Here is a 20,524-nt window from a genome sequence, read left to right on the forward strand (position 1 = left end):
TTCCAGCTTGCCCAGATGGCCAAAGGTCTATACCTTTGCCGGCCAGTAAGCATCATCGGACAGCTGGCGCTCTGGCCCTGGCGTGAGAGCCAGGAGGGAGGGCAAGGGCTTGGCTCTAGGGTCTGCCCTACCTAGGGCTGGGCAGGAAGACCAGGGTGTCTGAGGCAGAGCTGGAGACTGGAGCCTAGAGGCCAGGGGCCGGTGGGGTACCTGGCTGTCTCCCGCTAGATAAGGCACCAGCAAAGATCGGTGGCAGTTTCCAGGAAGGAATCACGTGGCCCTTACGTCAGGGCGAGAACTGCCACCCACTGACAGCATAGGTCTTGGGTGGTGATTTTTACAGCCACCGCTGCGACACACCCAAACCACCATCCCCCAAGGCCTTACTCTGCGCCAGTGCTGTGCCCGGGGCACTGACGCCTGGGACTTCTTTCCACGATCACCATCTTCTTCCAGGGCAGGTGTCCTTATCCGCGATTTGTGGATAAGCCGTCTGAGGCTCAGGGCGGCCGTGTAACTTGCCCTGCGGAGATGGAACCCAGTGGGCAGACCCCTGAGTCTCATCTCATTGCTTAGTCACCGCCTGTGGCTGTCACATCATCTGTGCTCAGAAACGCCTCTCGGGTCTCAAAACTGAGACCTGCACCTGGGCTCCCAGATCCCGGCTGTGTGTGGGTGGATGCCAGGCTTAACTGATCCTGTTACCCACCAATTTTTTTTTTTTTTTAAGATTTCTTTATTTGAAAGAGTTGCAGAGAGGGAGAGAGACAACGAGAGAGCTTCCATCTGCTGGTTCACTCCCCAGATGGCTGCAATAGCTTGGGTTGGGCCAGGGCTGAAGCCAGGAGCCAGGAGTTTCATCCAGGTGGCCCACATCAGGTGGCAGGGCCCCAGACACGTAGGCCATCTTCTGCTGCTTCTCCCAGGTGCATTAGCAAGGAGCTGGATGGGAAATGGAGCAGACAGAACACACACCTGTGTCCATATGGGATGCCACTGTCACAGGCGGCAGCTTTATCCACTATGCCAAAACTCTGCCTCATTTCCCCCTTGTTTGTATCAAAAATTATAATTTATTTGCGATAGAGAGGGTGGGGGGAGACACACAGAAAGAGCTCTCATCGGCTAGTTCACTCCTACAGTTGCCCACAATGGCTATGGGGCAAGGTCAGGAGCTGGGAACTCATCCAGGCCTCCTGTGTGAGTGACAGGAACCCAATGACCTTGCCATCACTGGGTTCACATTAGCAAGAAGCCAGAGTCAAGAGCCACAGCCAGGCATCAAACCCAGGCACTCGGTGTGGGGTGTGTGTGTCCTAGCCGGCATCCTGTTCCCCTCTTTGCCTTGCCCGCTGGGAAGCTCAGAACCCGATTCCTGGCCCACCTCTTTTACCTGGAACTTCTGTGGACTGCATTCAGGCCGAGGTTCTCCCTGTTTTTCTCACTGGTTTTCCCTGCACCCAGGTTTTTTCATCTTTTTAAGCTTGTAGCATTTAGGATAATCTGCTTTAAGTTTGGGGGCAGGGGACAAAGTACCTGGTCGGGGGCAGGTGTCATGACACACAGCAGGTTAAGCCGCTGCCTGGGCCGCCCATACCTCTCCTATGCCCAGGATAGAGACCCACCTCCGCTTCTGATCCCGCTGTGCTAGCGCGCCCGGGAGGCAGCAGATGATAGCCAAGTACCTGAATCTCTGCCACCCACGTGGGAGACCTGGGTGGGGCTTCTGGCTCCTGCTTCAGCCTGGAGCCTGACCCGTGGGGGCCACCTGGGGTGTGACCAGCAGATGGAAGGCCCCTCTTTATCCCTCTCTCTGTTGCCGGCTGTTCAAATCTGTGAATACACACATATATTTTGTGATGCCTCATTGTAGTCACCACTCGATATATACCCATCCCCCGCCAGCCTGCCAGTGGGTGTGTGTCTTCACAAGGTTGTGGGTGCAGCGCTGGGGAGCTCAGAGGAGCAGGAGCCGGAGTCCGTGCTGTGCCCCAGGCCCCCTCTTGAGTGTCCGATTCTGTCCTCACCCAGACCCCGTGAAGTTGGCAGTATCATTTTCTTCCAGTTACAAATGGGGAGGTCTGCTATTGTCTACAAGGGTGAGTAGGGACCCCAAGAGGCTTAACAGTTGGGTCTCTGGCCTCTCTCACCTCTCGCTGTACCCCTGCCTGCACATCTGGGTGGAGCTTTGTGGGGACTTGCTCTCTGGGGGACATGGGCACTGCGACTTCCCCTCTGCGAGCCTCAGGAGGTTCCATCTCTGTAGAATGGGCATGAAGAAAACGGTCTCTGATTCTCCTGGGTGATGCCAAGCGTCACCAAGAGCGACACAAGGCATACAGTAGGTGCTCAATAAATGCAGCTTTTGACTTCTCCGGGAGGCACGAGGACAACCTTTTGCCAGGACATCCTGGGATCGTGAGATGCCAGTTCTTGTCATTGTGCATCTCGGGCCCTCTGGGCAGATCTGGGCTCGCCGAGGGGCTGCCCATCGGTCCTCACAGGCTCCCAGCAGGCCCTGCAGTCATGGTTCAGAGATGCGTGGGTGGTGACTTCCCCAGAGAGACTACTGCTCATGCCCTTGGGCCCCCTTTCCCTGGTGTCAGCTTGGGTGGGCTTGGTCCCTGCTGGGAGCCACTCAGCTTGTGGGGGCGGGGGGGGGGTAAAGCCGATGGAGAAGGGTCATCCCCTTTGAGGGTCTCAGTGAAGTGACCAGAGAGCAGGAGTCGCCCCGCCCCGTGTGCAGCTGTCGCACCATCCTGCTGACCTGCCCCTCCCCACCAGGACTCTGGCAGCGGGGAGGGGCCGAGGGCTGTGATGTCACCCCTTCCCCCCCCCCCCCCCCCCGGCTCCCAGGCCCTCTAAGCTGGCTGGTGCCAGCCCAGCCCCGGGGTGCGGACTCCAGCAGGGTTAATGATTGCTCAAGGGAAGGTGGAAATGGTGCTAAAGTCTGCCAGCTGCACGCTGCCGGTCCTAAACAGGACCCACCTGGGCCCGCAGGTGCCCGTCTGCCGCCTCTGCGGCCCCTTCCGGGGCACAGGTAGGGACACCCCAGGGGCAGGGTGGGGTGATCAGGATCAGGGCAAGCCTGAGGGTCTTCGGGGAGGGCTGGGTGCAGGCAGTGAGCCCCAGTGCTGTGCTGGACAGGCGGGGGTTGAGGCCCGGCTGGCTGCACAGCCCACCCTGGCCTGTCTGTGCTGTGTGGGTGATAAGGCTCTGCCTCCCGGGGGACCCACTGAGGAATCTTCACAGGGTCCGTGGGAGGCAGGGGCCCCCTGGGGCGGAGAACTTACCCTTTCCTGGGCAGCCTGGAGGAGTGAGGATGGGGTGACCGCGCCTTGGGCCTCGTTTGGGGAGAGAGCTGGGCTGTGGCTCTGACTGCTTGGTTCAGGCCCTCGCTGCACCCCGACGTGGAGGCCAGTCTCCTCAGTAGAATGGGGATGCTCACAGTGGGGGAAGAGCCTGGGCACCCCACAGGCTCACTGATGGGGTCCGGAGCTGCCTCAGCCACACGGACAGGTGTCAGGTGGGGACTGGCGCCCAAGCCTGGCTCGCTCCAGGCCGTGACATGACACAAGCACAGGTGGAGCCTCAGCCGAGAGCCCGGGGCCAGACCCACAGGGCCGAGGCACCAGGCACAGAGCAGGTGCCGCTGAGTCTGGAGACCCCACTGACAGACACAGGATGGGAGCTCACCCTTGCCCTGCTTCCCAGTGGGGAAACTGAGGCCCAGAGAGGGGAAGGGGCTTCTCTAGGGTTGTACGAGGTGAGTGGGAGGCTGGACTCCACCCCGGGACCATTTAGCTCCAATGCTATCTGCTGGAAGAAGCAGCTATGGGGCGGAGGGCTCTCCGCAGCGGGGAGCCGGTGCATCTGGGGCTCCCACCCTCATACCGAGCCACTGTGGCTGGGCTGGTGGTTGTCCCCGTGGAATCCAAGTGGAGCCCAGACCCAGCTGGCGCAGGGACTCCTGGATCTGGAGCCAGCCCAAGTCCAACCCTCGGCCCCTCTCTCTGGGTGTCCACTGAGCCTCGGTTTCCCGAGAAGGAAGCAGGTGGAAAGGAAAGCGTTGTGAGTGCAGGTGCCCACGGCCGGGGCTGGGGCCTTGTAGCGCTGTCCCTCAGATAAGGTGGGCACACCCCACCCTCCAGTCTTCCTGGAGCCCCTGGCAGGCCCGGAGTCCTTATACCCAGCGGCTCCAAGTCCTAGAGAGCCCGAGCCCAGCTACTCCCAGCGAGGTGGAGCAAGGCAGCACCCGAGGAGATGCTGGGGTCTGCCATCTCAGGGTGTGTGTGTCCACTGCCATCCTAATCCTGCCCTGCATCCTTTCTGCCCCTTCCGCAGGTGCTTTTTTTTTTTTTTTTAAAGATTATTTATTTATTTGACAGGTAGAGTTACAGACAGTGAGAGGGAGAGACAGAGAGAAAGGTCTTCCTTCCATTGGTTCACCCCAAAAATGGCCACTACGGCCGGAGCTACACCGATCCGAAGCCAGGAGCCAGGTGCTTCCTCCTGGTCTCCCATGTGGGTGCAGGGCCCAAGCACCTGGGCCATTCTCCACTGCACTCCCGGGCTACAGCAGAGCGCTAGACTGGAAGAGGAGCAGCTGGGACTAGAACCCAGTGCCCATATGGGATTCTGGCACCGCAGGCGGAGGATTAGCCATGGCGCCGGCCCCCGCGGGTGCTTTTTAAGAGCAGGGAACATGGCCGGCGCCGCGGCTCAATAGGCTAATCCTCCACCTAGCGGCGCCGGCACACCGGGTTCTAGTCCCGGTTGAGGCGCTGGATTCTTTCCCGGTTGTCCCTCTTCCAGGCCAGCTCTCTGCTGTGGCCCGGGAAGGCAGTGGAGGATGGCCCAGGTGCTTGGGCCCTGCACCCCATGGGAGACCAGGAGAAGCACCTGGCTCCTGGCTTCAGATCAGCGCGGTGGGCCGGCTGCAGTGCACCAGCCATAGCGGCCATTGGAGGGTGAACTAACGGAAAAAAGGAGGACCTTTATCTCTGTCTCTCTCTCTCTCACTATCCACTCTGCCTCCACTCTGCCTGTCAAAAAAAAAAAAAAAAAAAAAAAAAAGCAGGGAACAAACAGGAGTGGTGGGAGAGGCTCGGGGGCAAAGAGGCTGCTACTTCTAGAATGTTCCTGGGCCCTATTTCTTCAGATGAGCCAACAGACAAAAAGGCACCCCGTGGACAGTCGTGGCTCACCTCAGCCCCTTGCTGGGAGACAAGGGTGCCTAGGGAAAGGACTGGCCGGAGGCACCGTCAAATCCCCCCAGACCCCGGCCACGGGCGGCTCCATTCGCTTTCTTTGTGTCTACACTTGGCAACGGCTCATGGCTGGGATGCAGCGACTTAGGGACCCAGAGGCAGGGCCACACCTGACCTGGGCCCTCAGTCATGGAGAGGATTTGCCCCCACCTGCTGTGTGGAAGGCAGGGGCTGGTGTTCTGGCCAGTGGGGAGGTCTGTTCCCATGGACCACGCACGGGGCCAGGAGGAGAACAGCGTGCGTGGACAATGGGATGCAGGAGCTGTGGGGACCTTGCTTACCGCACCCAGTGGGAGGACGTGGGTCCTGCAGCCAGCGGGAGCCCCGGGGGAGGTTGGAGCTTTGGAGGGACTGCGCCCGGCGAGGCTCGCCTCTGTGCCTGTCTCTCTTGTTCATTCCTTTCAAGTGATTGTGTCAACAGCGTGACGCTGGCCGGTACTTTGGCCTCACTGTAATCAGATGAGTGTGTCCGTATGAAGTCTTCATGACAAACACAAGACAAGAACACTGGCCATCCAGGGTCAACCCTTGTAGCAATGAGGCGAGGCAGGGGTGTGGCAAACAGGAACACTGGAAGAGGAGTCAGAAGCGGTGGCCTCCTGACTCCACCCCTGGTGTGGGGTGCTGGGCAGGAGCCTGAGGTTCCCTGAGACTCGGGGTCGCCATGTGGAGCTCCCAGGGGAAGGACTGGGCATGTGCCATCCACAGAGGCACCGGGCTGTCGCCATCGTAGTAGGGGGCAGTTGCCTGGGGTGGTTCAGGGCTCCTGCAGGGTGCAGGTCCCCTTGTTCAGGCCGCTGTCCCTCAAACTCAGCCTTCCAGAGGCTCTGCATGGCCTTGGGGAGAATCTGACCAAGCAGGAGGTTGGCACTGACTCAGGGCCTGCACTTGCAGAGCGGGGAGTGACTGGAACGTTAGGCTGTGAGGGCCTCACAGATGCCTCTGAGTCCCAGTGTCCTCGTCTGCCGCGAGGACGAAATGTGAATTCCAAGTCTGTTCCCTCCAGCCCTGCTGCCACTCTTTGTTTTGGTGCTTGGAGACAAGAGGCCAGAAGGATCTTTCTGGAACATAAATGAATGCGTTACCCCTCCCTGTTTAAGACACTGGGATGACTTTCTGGTTTTCTTAGGATAAATCAACCGTCCTTTGGGCCAGTGTTGCAGCACAGCGGGTCAAGCTGCTGCCTGCAGTGCCGGCATCCCATATGGGCGCTGGTTCGAGTCCTGGCTGCTCCAGTTCCAATGAAGCTCCCTGCTAATGACCTGGAAAAGCAGCGGGAGATGGCCCAAGTGCTTGGGCCCCTGCCAGCTACATGGGAGACCCAGATGGAGTTCCAGGCTCCTGACTTCCACCTGGTCCAGCTCTGGCCATTGCAGCCATGTGGAGGGTGAACCAGTGGGTGGAAGATTCTCTCTCTCTTTTTCTCTTTTTCTGTCTCTCCACCCTCCCCTTAACTCCGCCTTTCAAAGAAAAAATACATATTTTTTAAAAACTAAAAAATCATGCTCTCTGTGCCTTACAGAGCCTGGCGTGATCTGGCTTCTGCCGATTCCCTGACCCTGTGCACATCCCTCCCCACCAATGTCCGTCCCCTCCCAATCTCCCCAACCCCCCACTATTACTCCAGTCCGCACTCTTTCTTTCTTTTTTAAAAAATTATTTATTTATTGGAAAGTCAGAGTTACACACACATACACACACACAGAGAGAGAGAGAGAGAGAGAGAGAGAGAGAGAGAGAGAGGTCTTCCATCCGCTGATTCACTCCCCAGTTGGGCACAATGGCTGGAGCTGCGCAATCTGGAGTCAGGAGCCAGGAGCTTCTTCCGGGTCTCCCACGTGGGTGCAGGGCCCCAAGCACTTGGGCCATCTTCCACTGCTTTCCCAGGCTCATTAGCAGAGAGCTGGACTGGAAGCAAGGCGGCAGGGACTTGAACCAGCATCCACTGGGATACTGGCATCACAAGCAGCAGCTTAACCCACTGCGCAAAAATGTCAGCCACTGATTTTTCTTCTTAAAAAGAAATTTTAAAATCTATTTCTATTTTATTTGAAAGGCAGAAAATTTAGACACAGATATTCCACCTGCTGATTCACTCCCCAAATACCCATGATAGCTGGGTCAGGCCAAACCAGGAGACTGGAGCTCCATCCATGTCTCCTATGTGTGTAGCAGGGACTCAAGTACTTGAGCCACTGTCTTCTGACTCCCAAAGGGTGCATTAGTAGGAAGCTGGATCAGAAGTGGAGGAGCTGGGACTTATACCCTGGCACTCTGACATGGGACACAGGTGACCCAGGGTGTGTCTTAACCATTGCACAAATATCTACTCTTATCTATTGATTTCTTTTTCTTTTAAAAATTACTTAATTTATTTGAAAGGCAGAGCTACAGAGGCAGAGAGAGACTGAGAAGTCTTCCACCTGCTGGTTCACTTCTCAAATGACCACAATGGCCAGAGCTGGGCATTCCAAAGCCAGGAACCAGGAGCTGCTTCTGAGTCTCCCATGCGGGTGCAGGGGCCCAAGGACTTGGGCCATCTTCTACTGCTTTCCCAGGCCATAGCAGAGAGCTGGATAGGAAGTGGAGCAGTCACGACTCAAACCAGCATCCATACAGGATGCCAGCTCTACAAGTGGCAGCTTAACCCACTACTCCATAGTGCTGGCTTTACTGATTTCTTAAAGATAGACATGGAGATTTTATCTTCTTATGCTCCAACTACTTGCCCTTATACTCACAGTAAGGTTATAGTCCAATGAGTGTGATAAAAGCATCCAGTGCTGAGCCAGCCCTTCCTAGCACAGCTTTCCCTCCTCCACCTTCACTGGTCTTGTTTGCTTAATTTTTCACACTCTAGCCTTCCTTGCAATGCCCAGACCATCAACTGTTTCTGTATTTTTAGGGTCAGCCCTCTGAAGCTTGCTGGTTCCCATTGGAGCCATTGCTATCTCAGTTCCCCTTTCTCTTTTTGTGTTAAGCTGTTTCTATCCCTTTGATATAATATATCCTATTTTATAGTAGCTTCCCAAGGAAAGATGAATGAGAGGTAAAATTTTTGGTTTTGCATGTCTAAGAATATTTTACTTTTACCCTCATAATGTGATTGATAGTTTTGCTGGGTATAGAAATCTAGGTTGGAAATAATTTGTCTTCAGTATTTTGCAGGCATGGCGTTCTGGTTATTTACTACTGGATAACCAAATACCCTAAAAAAGTATCATTATATTGCATGATTCTAAAGGACAGGAATTTGGACAGGGCGTAGCAGGACTTGCTCAACACTGCTCATGGTACTTTTTTCTTTCTTTCTTTTAAAATATTTTTTTATTTATTTGAAAGGCAGAGTCAGAGAGGAAGAGGCAGAAAGATATTCCAAATACTGGTTCACTCCCCAGATGGCTGCAATGGCCAGGGTTGGGCCAGGTAGAAGCCAGGATCCTGAAAACCCATTCAGATCTCCCACATGGGTGCAGGAGCCCAAGTACTCAGGCCATCTTCCACTTCTTTCCCAATCATGTTATCAGGGAGCTGGACAGGAAGTGGAGCAGCAGTTCATATGGGATGCCAATGTTACAGGCAGCAGCTTAACCTGGCCACAACACCAGCCCCTGTTCTTGGTATCTTTTTTTAAAATAAAGATTTATTTTATTTATATGAAAGGCAGGGTTACAGAAAGTGAGAGGGAGAGACAGAAAAAGAGAGGTCTTCCATCTGCTGGTTCACTCCACAAACGTTTGTATTGGCTGAGGCCTCCTCAGTCTGAAGTCAAGAGCCAGGAGCCAGGAGCCAGGAGCTTCTTCTGGGTCTTCCACATGTGTGGTAGGGGTCAAAGCATTTAGGCCATCTTCCATTGCCTTCCCGGTCATTAGCAGGGAGCTGGAACAGAAGTGGAGCAGCTGGGACTTGAACTGGTGTCCGTATGGCATGCCGGCATTGCTGGTGGTAGATTAACCCACTGTGCCAAAACACCAGCCCCTCTCATGGTGTCTTGAGCCTCACCTGGGCTTTGTGAAAGGCTGGGGTCTGAAGAGTGGGGGCTGCCTTGTCAGCTTGCTCTCTCTCACCACACAGGACACATAACGTGCTTAGCTTGGGTTTCCTTGTAGCGTGGTGGGCTCAGGGTACATAGACTTACTTTCTCTCTCTCTCTCTCTCTCTCTCTCTCTCTCTCTCTTTCCTCTCTGAGATTTATTTTATTTATTTGCAATGTAGAGTTACAGAAAGAGACAGACAGTGGAAGAGATACAGAGAGATCTTCCATCTGCTGGTTCAATTCCCAGATGGCCACAACAACCAGGGCTGGGCCAGGCCAAATCCAGGAGCCAAGAGCTTCTTCTGGGTCTCCCACATGAGTGCAGGGCCCAAGCACTTGGACCATCTTTTACTGTTTTCCCAGGAACATTAGCAGGGAGCTGGATGGGAAGTGGAGCAGCCAGGACTTGAACCAGCATCCCTGTGGGATGCTGGTGCTGCTGGCGATGGCTTTACCCACTATGCCACAATGCTGGCCCCATTTAGACTTTTTACAAGGCATCTCTGGGTTCCAAAAGCAAGGGTTCCAGCCGGCGCCGTGGCTCCATAGGCTAATCCTCTGCCTTGCAGTGCTGACACACCAGGTTCTAGTCCCGGTCGGGGCGCCGGATTCTGTCCTGGTTGCCCCTCTTCCAGGCCAGCTCTCTGCTGTAGCCTGGGAGTGCAGTGGAGGATGGCCCAAGTGCTTGGGCCCTGCACCCCATGGGAGACCAGGAGAAGCACCTGGTTCCTGCCTTCGGATCGGCACGGTGCGCTGTCCACTCTGCCTGTCAAAAAAAAAAAAAAAAAAAAAAAAAAAAAAAAAAAAAAAAAGGGCAAGGGTCCCAAGAGGCCCAGGTGTAAACTGTGAAGCTTCCTCTGAAGTCCTAGGCATTCCGTCAGGCAAACAAATCGCTAGGGCTGGCTCAGGTTCAGAAGGAGAGGATCGAGCTTCACCTCTGAAGGGGCAATGTTAAAGAACTTTCGGCCACCACAGATCTGCCACACAGCACTCCCAGGATTGCTGTCCCACAGCCTTCTGATTCTGAATCCTTCTTTTCTCTCGACTTTTCAGGGTCTTCTCATCCCTGGTAGTCTGAAAACTGCTTAGTACATTCCCATCATTTCTGGGAACTCAACCTCGAAATCTGTGTTCTTTGTTTATGAGGAATGTTTTGCTATACTTACCTGATAGTTCCTTTTCTCTTTTCCTTTGTTTTCTCTCATAGAGCCTTCTGGATGAATCAATCCTCTATTTCTTATGTTTTCTCTCCCAGTTTCTATCCCATAGCCTTCTATTCTCCTCCCTTCGTTGTGTTTTTCATTTCTGCTGTTGTACTTTTTAATTCTACATTGGTGTTTCTCTACCATGGTGATTTATACCCCAGGGAACACTTGTAGACTTTCTTGCCTGCCACAACCTGGGGGCTACAACTGGCATCTAGTGGGTAGAGGCCAGAGATGCTGCCCAACTATCTGCAATGCATGGGACAGGCCCCCACCACAAAGAATTACCCAGCCCAAAATGTCAAGTGTGCTGAGTTTGAGGAATTTCAATTTATACAAATCCTCATTGTTCTGTGGGTGTTTGTATCATTATCCTATTCATGTTCCAGTAACTTCTATCATTCTTTTTTTTAAGGTTTATTTTTATTTACTTGAAAGTCAGAGTTACACTGAGAGAGGAGAGGCAGAGAGAGAGAGAGAGAGAGAGAGAGAGAGAGGTCTTCCATCCGATGGTTCACTCCCCAATTGGCTGCAACGGTAGGAGCTGTGCCAATCTGAAGCCAGGAGCCAGGAGCTTCTTCTGGGTCTCCTATGTGGGTGCAGGGGCCCAAGCACTTGGGCCATCTTCTACTTCTATCCCAGGCCATAGCAGAGAGCTGGATAGGAAGTGGAGCAGCCAGGACTCGAACCAGTGCCCATATGGGATGCCGACTCTTCAGGCCAGGGCGTTAACCCACTGCACCACAGTGCCGGCCCCTCTCCTATTATTCTTTAAGATTTACTCACTCATTTATTTATTTGAAAGGCAGAATGACAGGGAGAGAGAGAGAGAGAGAGAGAGAGAGAGAGAGAGAGAGAGAGAGAGAAGATGAAGATGAATGTGGGAGATCCAGATGGAATCCCTGGTTCCCTGGTTCCTAGCTTTATGGACATTTTAGCAGGCCACTGACTGCTCTTTCCAAGTTTCTCATCACCTTCTCTCTCTCTCTTTTAAGATTCTTACTTATTTGAGAGGTAGAGTTACAGAGAGAGAGAAAGAGAGACAGAGACAGAGAAAGACAGATAAAATCTTCCATCTGCTGGTTCACTCCCCAAATGGCCACACGGCTGGAGTTGGGCCTATCCAAAGCCAGGAGCCAAGAGCTTCTTCCGGGCTCCCATGCAGGTAGGGGCCCAAGGACTTGGACTATCTTCCACTGCTTTCCCAGGCCATAGCAAAGAGCTGGATCAGAAGTGGAGCAGCTGGGACTTGAACTGGCACCCATATGGGATGCCGGCACTGCAGGCAGCAGCTTTACCTGCTATGCCACAGCACCAGCCCCTTCGCTGTCATTTTAATGGGGTTTCCAGAGGAAGGAATTGGAGTTGTGAGTCCTCTGTGTTTAATGGGATGCTCCTTCACCCCTTGCATAAACCTCTTTTTTTATTCTTCAGATCTCTGGGGGAAACTCACCTCTTGCCTGTTCCCATTATCTACTGCTGTGGAACAAACCAGCCTAAAACTTACTGGCAAGCAATAGCAGCCATCATTTAAGTCAGGGCTCAGCTGGGATGGCTCATCTGGAGGCAGATATTGGTGTCAGGATGGTTGGCTCAAAGGACTGGCAAGAGGGATTGGCTGTGGGCTGGGAGCTCTGCTGGGCTGTTGGCAGGAGACTGGGCTCCTGGGCACAGGAACCACTTCAAGGTGCTCCTTGGACTTCCTGGCATCATAGTGTCTGAGATCCAAGAATGGGTTTCTGAGAGATAGGAGGGGAAGCTGCCAGGATCTTGAAGCTAGGCTTGGAAAGCATCTCTGATTCTATAGTCTCCTGGTTACTCACAGAGTCTTGTCAGCTGTCTTTATTGCACCTGCAAAATTTAAAACTTATAGAGGCATGGGGTGGGCATTTGGTGCAGTAGCTTTAAGACATTACTTTCGGGGCTGGTGCTGTGGTGTAGTGGGTTAAGCTGCTGCCTGCAGTGCCAGCATCCCAAATGGGTGCCAGTTCAAGTTCCGGCTGCCCCACTTCCCATCCAGCTCTCTGCTATGGCCTGGGAAAGCAGTGGAAGATGGCCCAGGTCCTTGGGCCCTGCACTCTCGTGGGTAACCTGAGAGAAGCTCCTGGCTCCTGGCTTCAGATCAGTGCAGCTCCGGCCATTGTGGCCAATTGGGGAGTGAACAAGCAGATAGAAGATTCTCTCTCTCTCTCTCTTTCTCTCTCTTTCTCTCTCTTTCTCTGTGTGCCTCTCCTTCTCTCTCTGTGTAACTCTGACTTTCAAATAAATAATCTTTTAAAAACAAACAAAAACAACAATAAACAAAGACATCACTTTAGATGCCTGCATCCCATATTGGAGCTCCTGAATCAAGTCCTGGCTTCATATTTCCAATCCAGGAAGTATCCTGAGCAGCAGGAGATGATGGCTCAGGTGCTTGGTCCCTGCTATGCACATGGGAGACCTGGATGGTGGTGTTCCAGGCTCCCGGCTTTGACCTGGTGCAGCCCTAGCTGTTGTGGGCATTCAGTGAGTGAACCAGTGGATGAAAGATCTCTCGCTCACTCTGCCTTTCAAATAAAATGAAAACAGATACATAATGTTTTAAGAAGAAATAAACATACATGTCTATGAATGATGACACAGAAAGGTCAATGCCATTGAAAGAAAATTTTGATTGCAATTCCTGAGAGGATGGGGTGCAGCATACCGGGCAGGGCCAGCTAGAGGAGCACAGAGGCAGAAGGGCAGGAGGCAGAAGGCACAGGGGAAAGCCTTGGTTTGTGTTTTCATGGGAAGGCAGCTGTAGGACAAGCAGGATTGCACTGCTCTGGTGCTGTTTCATGGTCAAGGTTTGGTCAAGGTCCAGCCTTGGAAGTCATTCTCTTTCTGCTTCCTGCTTGAGGGCTGGGCCACCTGCTGCAGCCTCGAGGGGGCAGGAGGGAGAGGGACCAGGAAGGGCAGGGGCCAGGGCGGGTGAAGGTGGTTGGCATGGAGCAGCATCCCCTTGTGTGCCTTAGAGCCGTTCTGTAACTTATTTTGGGGGCAGGCGTTGTGCTCACTTAGCGCAGTGTATGTAGGAGTCAGCAGGTAGTGCAGTCTGAGGGAGTGATTACGAAGCAGTGAGCACTGGCAGCACTTTCAGGACAGGGAGCAAGAAACGATTCACCCGGGGAGCGCAGCCTCTCCCCTCTCTTGGCGTAATGCCACCTGTCTCCTGGGGCGAAAGAGTGTGGGGTCCAAGTTTCTCAGGGACTGCAGAGGCCCCCTCTCCTCCTTTTGGCAGAAGAACAACAGCTGATGATATTGAGAGGACCAAGAAGGGGGGCCCAGGCAGGCTTTTCCTAAGGGATGCAAATGCTTCCCAATCAATCAACAGAGGAGCCCTTTGCAAACTCACCTATCCAGGGAACCCTTCTGCTATGAGGACCAGGGTTCCGTGGAAGACTCTTTGGGAAAGATGGCAAAGGCATCTCTCGCCTGTATCAGTGAGCGGCACAGAACTCCTGGAGGAGTCACAGTCCTTCTCTGGGTCCCTGACTTTGAAGAATGCTTGGCTACTTCAGACAGGCAGGGTGGTATAGTAGTTTCCATCCGGAAAATGGGCAGAGGGTGATGGGGCCTGGTGAGTGGGCTTGGGGCCAGCACCAGGCAGGAGTGAAGCTCTTGGGTGAGGGAGGTGTGGGTACAGGTGCCACTCCCTGATACCTCTTCTCCCAGGTCGCTCCAGACGTGATGGCCTGGCTGTGGCTGCCCTTTGTCCTGCTTCCTGCCCTCATGGTATCTGGTAGGTGCTTCCCCTCTCCTACCTGGAGACCCTCAGCAGGACCCTCTGGAGGGGACGGGGTGAGCCCTCATCAGCAAACACCCAGCTCCTGCGGCCGGCCCTGACCTCGGTTGCCCTGGAGAGGAGTCCACCCAGTGAGCTGGGCTGATGTTGGCCACAGGGCGGTGTGGGCCCCTGGGGGAGCAGGAGGGGTCAGGCCGTCCAGATGTTCCAGTTTTCTGTGCCCTTACAGTGGCAGCCAACGTGGCTCCGAAATTCGAGTCCAACATGTCATCCGTGTTCTTGCCTGAGGACCTGTCAGTGGGTGAGTAAGGCTCCCTGTGCTGGATGGTGCCCAGCTTTTACCCATGAGGCAGTCCCAGGGGCTCCTGCCTGGGCTTGTCCCTGTCCCCCAGCACCTGCTCCACTCGGTTCTGGTGAGGACCCTCTTCAGATTTCTCACGGTGCCCTCAGGGTCCCTGACCTCTCCTCGAGTGGCCAGGAGGCCTCCACCCCATGACCTAATCACCCCCAAAGGCTCCACCTTCTAACACCATTACGTTGGAGTAATAACAGGGTGCAGTATGTGAACTTGCAGGTACACAGTCAGCCCTAACTGTGACAAACACATAATACGGAGGGGCCTGATCTGTCTTTTATTTATTCTTTTAAAATTTATTTATTTATTTATGGCAGAGTGACACAGAGAGGAGGAGAGACAGAGAAAGGTCTTCATCAGCTGGTCCACTCTCCAAATGCCAGCAATAGACACTTCAATATGGGGTACACCTAACCTGCTGCACTACAATGCCGGCCCCCAAGTCTCTTACTTTTGTAGTTCTGCTTCTCTTTTTAAGATTTATTTATTTATTTGAAAGTCAGAGTTACAAAGAGAGAGAGGGAGCAAGGCAGGGGGAGGGTCTTCCATCGGCTGGCTTACTCCCCAAATTGACTGCAGTGGCTGGGACTAAGCCAGACCAAAGCCGGGAGCCTGGAGCTTCTTCCAGGTCTCCCACGTGGGTGCAGGGACCCAAGCACTTGGGACATCTTCCACTGCTTTCCCAGGCACATTAGCAGGGAGCTGGATTGGTAGTGGAGCAGCCGGGACTCAAACCAGCACTCAGATGTGGGATGCCGGCAGTGCAGACAGCTGTTTAACCCACTTTGCCACAACACCAGCCCCTATTTTTGTAGCTCTTATTGATCATTTGTTACATGTAAATTTTTTCAGGAGGATTTTTAAAAATATTTCTTTCTAGATCAATTTCTAGGCCACAGACAAACAGTGTCATCCTCAGATTGATTCCAGGATCCCCCGCGGATATCAAGCCTCTCAGACGCTCACGTCTTCCATGTAAAATGTGCACAGAGCCTACACACCACTCCTGTGTACCTGGAATCGTCTCTAGATGGCTTATGATACCCAGTCCAATGTAAATGCTGGATTTTTAAAATTTATTTATTTATTTGAAAGGCAGAGTTACAGAGAGAGAGGTCTTCCATCTACTGGTTCACTCCCCAAATGGCCACAACGGCCAGAGCTGCCAGGAGCCAGGAGCTTCTTCTGGGTCTCCCATGCGGTGCAGGGGCCCAAGGAGTTGGGCCATCTTCTACCGCTTTCCTAGGCCACAGCAGGGAGCTGGATAAGAAATGGAGCAGCCAGGACTCAAACCAGTGTCCATATGGGATGCTGGCACTGCAGGTGGTGGCTTTCCCTGCTACGCCACATCGCTGGCCCCCAATGCTGTTCTTGTTCATACTTTTCTACCATGTTGCTTGCAGAATCAGGCAAGAAGAAAGTCTGTATATGTTTAGTGGAAATGCAAACTTTTTTCCAAATATTTTCTAACCATGGGTGAAGGTGACCATGGTGGAAAGGCAGGGCACACAGATAAGACTGTGCACACCTGCTTGCTCCCAGGTTTCCTCAGGTGTAACGGCTCTTTCTCTTTGCGTTTTAACCTTTCTAAGCCAGAGATAGTCACCCATCAGAGAATGACCCTCCCCAAAGCAGCCATTGAATGGACAGGGTATCTCGCGTGATATAGTCATGATGGCTTCTTAGCAGGAGGCTGGCCCTGTGGGCCTCCCCAGCCAAGGGGGCGAGGTGGGGAGGGGTTGAGACCACACCTTCTGGGTCAGGCCTGGTGGGGCAGAGTCTAGGACAAACGGCCAAGCCCGACCCTGAGGGCCGTCACTGGCAGTGGGGGGCATGCTTGGGCCGCGAGCCCCTCAGGCTGGGTTGGGCTGAAGCTGCTTGTGGCTGTCCTGGAAGCTTTTACTTCCTCAGGTCCCTTCCTCAGAAAACTGCCAACTCATTCTATTTTTTTAATTAATTTATTTAAAAGACAGAATTACAGAAAGGTAGAGCCAGAGAGAGAGAGAGAGAGAGAGAGAGAGAGAGAGAGAGAGAGAGAGTCTTCCATCCGATGGTTCACTCCCCAAATGACTGCAATGGTTAGAGCTGGGTCGATCCGAAACCAGGAGCCTGGAGCTTCTTCCTGGTCTCCCAAGTGGGTGCAGGGGCCCAAGGACTCGGGCCATCCTCCACTGCTTTCCCAGGCCACAGCAGAGAGCTGGATTGGAAGTGGAGCAGCTGAGACTTGAACCGGCACCTATATGGGATGCCAGAACTGCAGGTTGGAGCTTTAACCCACTGTGCCATAGTGCCGACCCCTCATTCTATTTTGTGTCTGTCTCGGCCTCAAGGCAAACATCTGATGCAGGCTGGATTAGGAGTCATCGTGTTCTTTCTGATTTAGAAGACACTGAATATTCCCATGGTCCCTGAAAGGATCCCGAGTTCTGGGCTCTGCGCTTCCTGTGCCAACAGGTGCAGCCCTAGGAGTCATGGGAGGAATTTGAAGGACACCCAGTTTGGGAAGACTGAGATGGGGTGCTGGGGAGTAAAGGGGGTGCTGACTGGCAGAGGGAGTTTTGGGCATTGGAGGTGACCCAGCAGGGGCCGAGGGGGTGATCTGGGGTGGGTTTGAAGAATCTGTGGAAAGTTCTTTTTTGGACTGGAGAGCTGATGACCTTGGGTTGGCAAGCGCCCCTCTCCCAGAATCTCATGGCCCCTGCTTTGCCCAGGACTCAGTGAAAGCCTCAGGCTGGGGAGACCAGCAGGAGGTGCTGCTTTGGCCAATTGGAGCAGAAAGGAGCCTTCTTCTGGAAGGTTCCAGACGAGCTCTTGAGGTGAAAGGAATGGTGAAAGAAGGCCAGGCCCAGGCACCTCCGAGAGTCTTAGCAGCCCCTGGCAGGTGCACCAGAACTCATGAACTCCAGCCAGGTTTAGTCCTCTCTCAACCAAGCCCAGTGTTCTGAATCCAGGCAGGGCAGAGCCTTGGGCTTGGCCAGGGGTTGGGGGTGGGGGAAGGTGGATCACAGCCACCCCTCACCGTGTCCCTGGCAGTTTGGGATCATTTCTCCAAATAAATCAGGATGCTATAATCAAAAAGCCTCTGAGTAAGAGTGACCCGCAAAGTCAGTGACCACAGGGGCTGGAGCCCTGGGACTGGGGAGGCCCCAGGTTTCCGGTGGTGCCTGGGTGCCAAGGAACCAGGCCCCATCCAGACCGTGCTAAAGAGGTGGCCTTGGATCCCGGCAACACCCTGTCTCATGGACCCCGGGCACTCCCTGTCTCAGGTGCTGAAGCCTTCTGGTTGATAGCAAAGGACGATGACCAGGACCCTCTGACTTATGGGATCAGCGGCTCCTATGCCTACTTCTTCACTGTGATGTCAACCACTGGAGAGGTGAAGCTGGCCAGCCCTCTGGACTTTGAGGTAAGAGGCACAGCATGGGTGGGGCACCCAGAGGAGGGTCCCCCAGGAGGGGCTCACCCCAGGCCCTTTCTCTCTGCCCTCACAGACACTGTACCAGTTTAGCATCACCATCTCCGTGAGTGACGGCCACAACAGCCCGGTGAGTGCCGCGTCAGGGCAGGGGTTCAGGGGAAGAGGACCTGGTTCTGAGAGTGGGGAACCCCACAGGCGCCTCGTCACCTATCACTTTCCCCAAGGAGGAAGAGAGCCCTCCAGTTAGCACAACAAACTCAGTGTGGATTCCTGTCAAAATGCACTTGTCCATGTTTTGCACGTTACCATGAATTTAGTATTATTATTTTTTTTAAAAAAGATATATTCATTTATTTGAAAGGCAAGGGCAGAAAGAAGAAGTCTTCTATCCCCTGGTTCACTCCCCAAATGGTCACAACAGCAGGATCTGAGCTGATCTGAAGCCAGGAGCCAGGAGATTCTTCCGGGTCTCCCACGTGGGTGCAGGGGCCCAAGGACTTGGGCCATCTTCTACTGCTTTCCCAGGCCACAGCAGAGAGCTGGATGGGAAGTGGAGCAGCCGCGCCTTGAACCAGTGCCCATATGGGATGCCTGCTACACCACAGCGCCGACCTCTTATTAGTTTTAATTATATAAATATATCATTCATATTATAGATAGAAAGTTGACTACATTATTAGTTTAGATTTATATAAATATTGATTAGAAAAGCAAATGCCAGGAACTGGCATTGTGGCACAGTGGGTTAAGCTGCTACTTGGGATGCCTGAACCCCATATGGGAGCACTGGTTTGAATTCTGACTCCTCCACTTCCCAGTCAGTTCCCTGCTTTCGCCCGTGGGAGGCAGCAGACTCAAGCACTTATGTTCCTGCCACCCACATAGAAACCTGGATGGAGTTCTGGGCTCCTGGCTTCAGCCTGGCCCGGTCCTGGCTGTTGAGGCCATTTTGGGGTATGAACCAGCAGATGGAAGAACTCTCTCTCTCTCTCTCCCCCTTCCCTCTCCCTCTCCCCATCTCTCTCCCTCTCCCTCTCCCTCTCCCTATCTCTCTCACTCTCAATCTCACTCTCACTCTCACTCTCACTCTCACTCTCACTCTCACTCTTTGCTCCTCTCAAATAAATGAATCTTTTAAAAAAACAAACAAGTGCCGGGACAGGCATTTAGCCGAGTGGTTAAAATGCAGGTTAGGATGTGTTCATGCCTGCGTGGCCCATATCAGAGTTGCTGGGTTTGCTACTCAGCTCCCGTCCTGACTCTAGCTTTCGGCTAGTGCAGACCCTGGGAGGCAGCAGTGATGCCCAGGAGGCTGAGTCCCTGTCACCCGCATGGGAGACCTGGATCGACATTCTGGTTCCTGGTTTCCATCCTGCCCAGCCCTGGCCATTGTGAACATTTTTTTCTTTCTTTCTTTCTTTCTTTCTTTCTTTCTTTCTTTCTTTCTTTCTTTCTTTCTTTCTTTCTTTCTTTCTTTCTTTCTTTCTTTCTTCCTCCCTTCCTCCCTTCCTCCCTTCCTCCCTTCCTCCCTTCCTCCCTTCCTCCCTTCCTCCCTTCCTCCCTTCCTCCCTTCCTCCCTTCCTCCCTTCCTCCCTTCCTCCCTTCCTCCCTTCCTCCCTTCCTCCCTTCCTCCCTTCCTCCCTTCCTCCCTTTCTTTCATTTTTTTTTTACAGGCAGAGTGGACAGTGAGAGAGAGAGAGAGACAGAGACAGAGAGAAAGGTCTTCCTTTGCCATTGGTTCACCCTCCAATGGCAGCCGTGGCCGGCGTGCTGTGGCTGGCGCACCGCGCTGATCCGAAGCCAGGAGCCAGGTGCTTTTCCTGGTCTCCCATGGGGTGCAGGGCCCAAGCACCTGGGCCATCCTCCACTGCACTCCCTGGCCACAGCAGAGAGCTGGCCTGGAAGAGGGGCGACTGGGACAGAATCCGGTGCCCCGACCAGGACTAGAACCCAGTGTGCCGGCGCCGCAAGGCGGAGGATTAGCTTAGTGAGCCGTGGCACTGGCCCCATTGTGACCATTTTGAGGAATGAACCCGTGGATACGAATGTTCTCTCTCACTCCAAAAAAAAAAAAAAAAAAAAAAAATTAAAAAACAAGTGCCAAATATCTCCCCACCCTGGTGCCTCTAAAGTGATCACTCTCAGCTCCTTTGGCTGAATGTGTTGGCATCTACACTTGCATTTCTGAATAACAGGTTTATGCTACTGGACATTGAGTCTGTGGGAGTTAAGGGTTTGTCTCTAGCATTTTGCCTCCTTGCCTTCCATTTACAACATCATTGTGATCCCTTGCTGTATTGGTCTGTTTTCTATTGCTACAGCAGGGTATTCAGGGCTAGGCAACCTCATAAAGAAAGGGCGGTTACTTAGCTCATGGTCCTAGGAACACAAGGGCATGGTGATGGCACCTGTGGGCTCCGGTGAGGGCTCCTAGAAGCTGGCATCCCAGTGGCAGGAGCTCGTGCCAGAGG

The 20,524-nt window shown here is 53.6% G+C and overlaps 1 protein-coding gene and 1 long non-coding RNA gene across 3 annotated transcripts in view; one reads left to right on the top strand and one right to left on the bottom strand.

The window, feature by feature from the left end:
* Nucleotides 1-758: 758 nt before the first annotated feature.
* On the bottom strand, nt 759-3,797 carry LOC149126168 (uncharacterized). The gene is made up of 3 exons (XR_016235581.1): nt 3,294-3,797; nt 1,686-1,833; nt 759-942 (listed from the first exon to the last, which is right to left on the bottom strand). It is a non-coding gene; the product is annotated as an uncharacterized LOC149126168 (long non-coding RNA).
* The window catches only part of CDHR2 (cadherin related family member 2), a 39,600-nt gene continuing 21,992 nt past the window's right edge, over nt 2,917-20,524 (top strand). For both annotated transcript variants that reach the window (XM_070076434.2, XM_089335098.1), the window contains exons 1-5: nt 2,917-3,040; nt 14,211-14,277; nt 14,510-14,581; nt 17,902-18,041; nt 18,127-18,180. In XM_070076434.2, the coding sequence (XP_069932535.2) occupies nt 14,226-14,277; nt 14,510-14,581; nt 17,902-18,041; nt 18,127-18,180 (318 nt within the window). In that variant the 5' untranslated portion in view covers nt 2,917-3,040; nt 14,211-14,225. The remainder of the gene's footprint in view (nt 3,041-14,210; nt 14,278-14,509; nt 14,582-17,901; nt 18,042-18,126; nt 18,181-20,524) is intronic.

The sequence above is a fragment of the Oryctolagus cuniculus genome, chromosome 6 (genome assembly GCF_051225735.1).
Source record: "Oryctolagus cuniculus isolate XC-2025 breed Fujian yellow rabbit chromosome 6, ASM5122573v1, whole genome shotgun sequence".
Taxonomy (NCBI): domain Eukaryota; kingdom Metazoa; phylum Chordata; class Mammalia; order Lagomorpha; family Leporidae; genus Oryctolagus; species Oryctolagus cuniculus.